Consider the following 7,784-nt stretch of genomic DNA (forward strand, 5'->3'; position numbering starts at 1 on the left):
CACCGGGGAGCCGCTGTGGGGACAGGGGTGAGGGGGACAGGGCTCACCGAGGTAGGGGCGCATGAAGTGGTAGTAGGCAGCTGGGGTCCTGCTGCTGCTGCTGAAGGCCTCATGGGCCTTGGCGTAGAGCACGTCCTTCCGGCTCTGGGGGCAGGAAGAGACGTCCAGGGCCCCGGCCATCCTGGGGGAGGCGGGAGGCTGAGGAGTTGGCCACCAGCCCCCGACCCTTCTAACGGCTGGGCATGGCCCTCCCTTCCTGAGCTACAGCCTTCCTCTCGCCCTCTGTCCTGGGGTGAACAGGGTTCCCCCAAATTTACATCCACCCAGAACCTCAGAATGTGACCTTGTTGGGAAATAGGGTCATTGCAGATGGGATAAGGTCAGACTGGATCAGGTGGCCCCTAACTCAGTGACTGGGGTCCTTCTAAGGACAGGGAAAGCTGAGGGCCAGGTGCAGTGCTCTCGCCTGTAATCCCAGCACTTTGGGAGGCCTGAGTGGGTGGATCACGAGGTCAGGAGATCGAGACCAGCCTGGCCAACATGGTGAAGCCCTGTCTCTACTAAAAATACAAAAATTAGCTGGGTGTGGTGGCAGGCGCCTGTAATCCCAGCTACTCCGGAGGCTGAGGCACGAGAACTGCTTGAATCCAGGAGACAAGATGGAGGTTGCAGTGAGCTGAGATCATGCCACCACACTCCAGCCTGGGCGGCAGAGTCTCAAAAATAACAAACGAACAACAACAACAACAAAAAAACAGGAAATCTGAGGGCTGGGCGCGGTGGTTCACACCTGTAAATCCCAGCACTTCGGGAGATTGAGGCAGAAGGATCACTTGAGCCCAGGAGTTCGAAACCAGCCTGGGCAACACAGTGAGACCCCGTCTCTTAAAAAAAAGAATAGGGAATGTGGACACAGACAAAGAGTGCAGCGTGAGGATGGAGGCAGAGATGGGGTCGATGTGTCCATAAGCCCAGGGGCGCCAATCCTGGTCAGCACCACCAGAAGCTGGAGGACGCAGGAAGGGTCCTTCCTGCGGGGTTCAGAGGGGGCGGGGACCACCAGCACCCTGGTTTCCGACCTCTGGCCTCCAGAACTGAGAGAATATATTTCTCTTTAAAATTACCCAATTTGGCCAGGTGCAGTGGCTCACACCTGTTATCCCAGCACCTTGGGAGGCCGAGGAGGGTGAATTGCTTGAGGTCAGGAGCTCAAGACCAGCCTGGCCAACATGGTGAAACCCCATCTCTACTAAAAATACAAAAATAGCTGGACATGGTGGTGGGCGCCTATAATCCCAGTTACTCGGGAGGCTGAGGTGGGAGGATCGCTTGAGCCCAGGGGACAGAGGTTGCAGTGAGCTGAGATCACGTCACTGCACTCCAGCCTGGGTGACACAGTGAGACTCTGTCTCAAAAAATAAATAAATAGGCCGGGCATGGTGGCTCATGCCTGTAATCCCAGCCACTCCTTGTGGAGGCCGGAGGCAGGTGGGATCACAAGGTCAGCGACGATTGACAGACCATCCTGGCTACAAGGTGAACAACCCTGTCCTCTGACTTAAGAATACAAAAATTACAGCCGCGCCGCGTGGTGGTGCGGTGCCTGTACTCCCAGCTACTTGGGAGGCCTGCACGCGCAGGACGCAATCGCGCTGACACCCGGAGGCGGAGCTTGCAGTGAGCCGAGATTGGCGCACTCCCGACTCAGCCTGGGGGAAGCGAGACCTCCCATCCTCAAAAAAGCTAAAATAGGGTCGGGCGCGGTGGCTTCAAGCCTGTAATCCCGAGCAGCTTTGGGACGGCTGAGACGGGCGGGATCACGAGGTCAGGAGATCGAGACCCATGCCTGGCTAAGCACAGTGAAACGGCCCGTCTCTACTAAAAAAAAATACAAAAAACTACCAGCGCGAGGTGGCGGGCGCCTGGTAGTCACCAGCCTACTCCCGGAGGCTGAGGCGGGAGAATGGCGAACACGCCAGGAGGCGGAGCTGTAGTGAGCCTGAGACTGGCCACTGCACTCCAGCCTGGGTGGAGCAGAGCGATGACTCTGTCTCACAAAAAAAAAAAAAAAAAAAAAAAAAAAAGGAGAAGAAGAGTCACTGCGAGAGAGGAAGAGTCTGTCACAAAAAAAAAAATAAAATAAAATAAAATAAATAAATAAATAAAGTCCCAGTTTGTGTCCTTTGCTCAAAGCTAGAGTCCAGCCAGGGCAGCCCTAGGACTAATGCACCTGATGGCCTGGCTGGGCTGCCCTCCTTGCCCTCAGTTTCCCCTCGTGGTCCCCCTGGGCTGAGGCAGGAGCTGCCTTCGAGTGTGGGGGGTTGACTCACCGGAGCTCCTGGGGATGGATGGTCTGGATCTGCTGAGGACTCATCCAGCATAGGCGGGTGCCCCCGACGGCCAGCAGCAGGGCGCCAGAGACTGTGCCATTGTGCTCCAGAAACTTCTGCAGCACAGCCTGGGGGCAGAGCCAGGGTCGGTGGGGCAGGCTGGGGCTTGGGACCACCCACCTGCCCGCCCGCCCAGGTGCCCTCACCTCTGTCTGGTTCTCCAGGGCCACATCAGAGGCCAGCAGAGCCATGACCGTGTCCCGGGAGGTGATGCTCCACTGGCCGATCTCGGTGCAGGAGTAGAGGTAGACCAGCGAGGTGATGAGCCGCAGCTGATCCTCCGGGAGGCCTTGTGGGTAGATCTGAGCAGGTGGGCAGGGCCGGGCAGGGTCAGCAGAGGTGCTGCGCCCACCGGGCCTCCCCGTCCCCGCCGCCCAGCCGTGCACCTGCGCGAGCTTGGCCTTGACCACGCGCTGGCACTCAGTGGGCAGCGGGTGCTGCAGCAGGGGTTCCAGGTTGGTTCTGAGGACGTGGCCATCCAGGCAAGACTCAAGCTGTGCACAGTCGTAGTGCACCAGGAAGAGGTTGTCCCGCAGCGTGGTGGCCGTGATGTTGCCTCGGACACAGGATCTTTCTGGGGGTGTGTGCGGCCCAGGCTGGTAACTGGGGCCTGGGCCAACCACCACTGCCGGCTCCAGGGCGCCCCCCCGTTTTTTTTTTTTTTTGAGACAGAGTCTTGCTCTGTTGCCTAGCAGCAGGGCATCAAAGGCTGGAGAGTAGTGGCATTGATCTTGGCTCACTGCAACCTCTGCCTCCCTGGTTCAAGTGATTCTCCTGCCTCAGCCTCCTGTGTAGCTGGGATTACAGGCATGCGCCACCACGCTGGCTAATTTTTGTATTTCTAGTAGAGATGGGGTTTCGCTGTGTTGACCAGGCTGGTCTTGAACTCCTGACCTTAAGTGAATCCTCCTGCTTTGGTCTCCCAAGGTGCTGGGATTACAGGCCTGAGCCACTGTGCCCAGATTTTTTTTTTTCTTTTTTAGGTGGAGTCTCACTCTGTCGCCCAGGCTGAGTGCAGTGGCATGATCTCTGCTCACTGCAACCTCCACCTTCCGGGTTCAAGCAATTCTCCCTCCTCAGCCTCCCCAGTAGCTGGTATTACAGGCACGTGCCACCACGCCCGGCTAATTTTTGTGTTTTTAGTAGAGACGAGGTTTCCTCATGTTGGCCAGGCTGGTCTCAAACTCTGGACCTCAAGTGATTTGCCTGCCTCGGCCTCCGAAAGTGCTGGGATTACAGGTGTGAGCCGCCGCGCCTGGCCCAGGCCCCCTCCTTGACCCCTTCCCCTCCACTTCTGACCTTGGTCAGACCTTGGCTGTCCCAGAGTTCTAACCAAGAACTTGGCCAAACGACTTCTCTGAAGTCAGCCAGGCCCGAGGGAGGAGCCGGACTGGGGAGGTGCAGCGTCCCAGGCCACAGTGGCCATACTGACCTGTGCTGAGTCTGGGCCTGGAGGACACCAGTTTAGTCTTGGACCCCAGGAAGCTGGTGACGAAGCGCCTGGCCTCGTGCTGCCTGAGCCTCCCTGCCCGGCATGCAGCCACCATGCTGCTGAAGAAGCCCAGGCCCACGGCCTGGCAGAGCAGGTGTGGGCTGAGGTTGGCGGCCCAGGCAAGGCTCGCTTGTGCCCACCCTGGGGCCCCCTCCTACCTCCTGCACCTGTGCCCACAGGTGAGGGCTGATGTATGTGGCCAGGGAACCCAGGGCTTGTAGCCCCTCCAGTGTCCAGGAGCCAGGGGGCCTGGTGCACAGAAAGGGGCGCTGTGTTGGGTCCAGGGCAGGCCTCCCCTCCCGGAGCCCCTGCCCCTCCATGGACACCCAGCAGGCAGGAGGAGCACTCAGTAGGTGCTTGACCACCCAGACCCCTGACTGGCACCCACGGGAGGGGCACCCCCCCACAGCTAGTGGGGCAGCACCCCAACCCTCTGCCCCCTTGGCTGCAGGACCCGGTGAGATTGAGGCCAGAGGTCAGATGTTAGTGGGCTGTGGACATCAGTGACCTCTTGGGCCAACCCCAGGCTGCCTCCCGTCTCATCCCCGCCTCCTCGCCTGGCCCTGTGACCCCACCCACCCGAGCGAGGTCTTTCCCCCGGCCAGCAGTGAGTTGAGGGCAATGCGCTGGGCGGTGGTCAGCCGGGGGCAGCGCTGCAGGTTCCCCAGCACGTGGGGGTCCGCAGCACTGATGCTGGACGCGTCCATGTCACACACCAGGGCCCCAAGCAGCGGCAGGTTGGAGGCACTGAGCTGTGGGCGGGCCCCCCCCTGCAGGGCCAGCAGGTCGGCACCCAGCAGGAGCCTGCCTCCAATGCACCGGGCCTATCCCGCCCAGGTGCCCACTAGGCAGGCCACAGCTGCTCCCCACGCGCCCCGGTCCACCCCGCCCAGCGCCCACCAGGCAGCCCACAGCCACACGCTGCAGGGCGACCCTCTGGTCGGGTAGATGGTTCAGCAGCTCCACGTCCCCTTGGGCGGCGCGGCGGATGAAGGCCCGGCAGTCAGCTTCCCGCACCTGGCTCAGGCTGCAGGTGAGTGTGAGGCTGTCAGACTGACGGGGGGCGGGGCCGGAACTCCCAGCAGCCCTGCGATGCCCCTGGGGCGTTGAGGGCCCCCAGGACTCCTGTGGCTGGGCAGGGAGGGACACTCACTTGTAGAAGAGCAGCAGGTTGGGCGGGTGGAGCGTGAAGTCATCCTGGAGGCCGCACCGTGATGCTAGGTTGGCCAAGCAGCTGAGCTGGGCAGGAGGGTGCTGGTCACTCCCTCGTCCACTCTGGACTCGCTGTGGCAGCCCGTGGGCGCCCTTCCCCTCTGCGTGGGCCTCAGGACCCAGTCCCCACCCACTTCTTGGGCCCCATTTCCCACATGTCGGGTCCTCCCCATGGCTACCCGTGCCCGCCCCTGCGCCTGGAGGGGAACCCCGCATGGCAGAACAGGCCACCAAACAGCCGCCCCCAGCCCCAAAGCCGCCTCCCTGGCTGCCAGGCCCCTCCGCCGCTTCCCCAACTGCCAGGGCCCTGTGCCACCTCCTCAACCGCCAGGCCCCTGTGCCACCTCCTCACTGGCGGAGTGCTGAAGCTTCTGGATGCTGGGTAGGTGTGGATGATTGCCTATCACCACCAAGGAGGCCCCCCAACGCCGGGTTGGGGTCTCCTCCAGTGCAGCCCCTTGGCAGCTTCCCAAGTGGACCTTGGGTGGTGCCTCTCGGCTCCACCTGACAGCCTCCTCCTGGCACTGGGGCTCTGCCAGGCCCAGCCTCCGCCCCTCCATGCTCCCTGAGGCTCTGCTCACTCCTCTCAGCCTATGCAGGACGCTGCCCAGCCTCAGCCACCCCCGACCTAGGCTTGTCTAGCCTGGCCTTTGAGTTCAAGGGTTTTTAGCCCATTCCTCAGAGGGCCCTTTGCCCGATTTTATGTCAACCAAGCACCTGGGACATCCTGTGCATATGAGGAGGGGCTTCGAGGCAGACAAGGACAGCCCCAGAGTTTTGTGCAGCCCCCACCAGGGTCTCATCCCTGAGGAGGAGCCCACCCAGGGTGGGGGCTCAGGGACCCTCCTGCAGCCTGAAAGGAGCCCCGGGGAATGGGGCATGGGCTGCCAGCCTCCTGCAGGGCAAGGTCCTCCTGGCTGAGAGGGAGGGGAAGAAAAACTCTGACTCACAAACACCCAGAATACCTGCGAGCTGGAACAGAAGGTTCAGCCTGTTTGATTATCAAAAGAAAGGCAAAAAGCAGACCAGCTGTGGTGCAATATGCCTGTAATACCAGCGCTTTGGGAGGCTGAGGAGGGCTGATCACTTGAGCTCAGGAGTCTGAGACCAGCCTGGCCAACATAGTGAGACCCCTGTCTCTAAAAAGAATTTAAAAGTTAGGCTGGGCGCCATGGCTCACGACTGTAATCCCAGCAGTTCGGGAGGGTGAGGCGGGCAGATAACCTGAGGCCAGTTTGAGACCAGCCTGGCCAATATGGTGAAACCTTGTCTGTAGTAAAAATACAAAAATAGGCCGGGCGCGGTGGCTCAAACCTGTAATCCCAGCACTTTGGGAGGCCGAGGTGGGCAGATCACGAGGTCAGGAGATGGAGACCATCATGGTGAACACGGTGAAACCCTGTCTCTACTAAAAATACAAAAAAATTAGCCAGGCGAGGTGGCGGGCACCTGTAGCCCCAGCTTCCAGGGAGGCTGAGGCAGAAGAATGGCGTGAACCTGGGAGGCGGAGCTTGTAGCAAGTGGAGATCACGCCACTGCACTCCAGCCTGGGTGACACAGCGAGACTCCGTCTCAAAAAAAAAAAAAAAAAAAAAAAAAAAAAAAAAAAAAATAGCCGCGCGTGGTGGCGGGTGCCGGTAGTCTCAGTTACTTGGGAGGCTGAGGCAGAAGAATCACTTGAACCCAGCAGGCAGAGGTTGCAGTGAGCTGAGATCACAACATTACACTCCAGCCTGGGCGACAGAGAGAGACTCCATCTCAAAAACAACTGTCCCAGCTACTGGGGAGGCTGAGGTAGGAGGATGGCTTGAATCGGGAGGCTGAGGTTGCAATAAGTTGTGATGGTGCCACGGCACTCCAACCTGGACAATAGAGTGTGATCTTATCTCAAAAAATAATAATCATAATACATTTTTAAATGTTTTAAAAAAGAGAAAGGCCAGGTGCAGTGGCTCATGGCTGTAATCCCAGCACTTTGGGAAGCCAAGACCGGTGATCACTTGAGACCAGCCTGGGCAATGTGGTGAAACCTCGTCTGTATTAAAAATACAAAAATTAGGCGGGCATGGTGTCACGCGCCTACAATCCCAGCTACCTGGGAGGAGGCTGAGGCAGGAGAATTGTTTGAATCCGGAAGGCAGAGGTTGCAGTGAGCTGAGATGGTGCCACTGCACTCCAGCCTGGGTGACAGAGTGAGACTCTGTCTCAAAAATAAATACATAAGAGAGAAAAAAAAAAGACTCCATGGCAATAAGATACCAAATTATAAACGAGACCTACGGCCGTGCCAGGCAGAGGGGAGGCAGTGCCTGCTGGCCCTCCCTCCTTCCCTCCTGTGGCCTGCTTGTCTGAGTTGAAAGCATTCCTATTTGCTGAGTCCATACTTTACACAGGGCTTTATTCCTTTAACCGGTTACAAATGAAAGAATCCCAGCACTTTGGGAGGCCAAGACGGGCGGATCACGAGGTCAGGAGATCGAGACCATCCTGGCAAACACGGTGAAACCCCGTCTCTACTAAAAAATACAAAAAACTAGCCGGGCGAGGTGGCGGGCGCCTGTAGTCCCAGCTACTCGGGAGGCTGAGCCAGGAGAATGGCGTAAACCTGGGAGGCGGAGCTTGCCGTGAGCTGAGGTTCGGCCACTGCACTCCAGCCTGGGCCACAGAGCAAGACTCCGACTCACAAAAAA

The 7,784-nt window shown here is 59.1% G+C and overlaps 1 protein-coding gene across 1 annotated transcript in view; it reads right to left on the reverse strand.

The window, feature by feature from the left end:
* LOC108519465 (mesothelin-like protein) overlaps window positions 1–7,784 on the reverse strand; it is a 16,291-nt gene that overhangs the window by 1,486 nt on the left and 7,021 nt on the right. The window contains exons 4-12 of the mRNA XM_017858520.1: window positions 5,036–5,121; window positions 4,783–4,909; window positions 4,462–4,652; window positions 4,041–4,131; window positions 3,819–3,964; window positions 2,777–2,960; window positions 2,537–2,692; window positions 2,331–2,458; window positions 48–181 (exon numbers count right to left, since the gene is read on the reverse strand). Coding sequence (XP_017714009.1) covers window positions 48–181; window positions 2,331–2,458; window positions 2,537–2,692; window positions 2,777–2,960; window positions 3,819–3,964; window positions 4,041–4,131; window positions 4,462–4,652; window positions 4,783–4,909; window positions 5,036–5,121 — 1,243 coding nt within the window. The remainder of the gene's footprint in view (window positions 1–47; window positions 182–2,330; window positions 2,459–2,536; window positions 2,693–2,776; window positions 2,961–3,818; window positions 3,965–4,040; window positions 4,132–4,461; window positions 4,653–4,782; window positions 4,910–5,035; window positions 5,122–7,784) is intronic.

Source organism: Rhinopithecus bieti, unplaced genomic scaffold (genome assembly GCF_001698545.2).
Source record: "Rhinopithecus bieti isolate Rb0 unplaced genomic scaffold, ASM169854v2 scaffold_47707, whole genome shotgun sequence".
Taxonomy (NCBI): domain Eukaryota; kingdom Metazoa; phylum Chordata; class Mammalia; order Primates; family Cercopithecidae; genus Rhinopithecus; species Rhinopithecus bieti.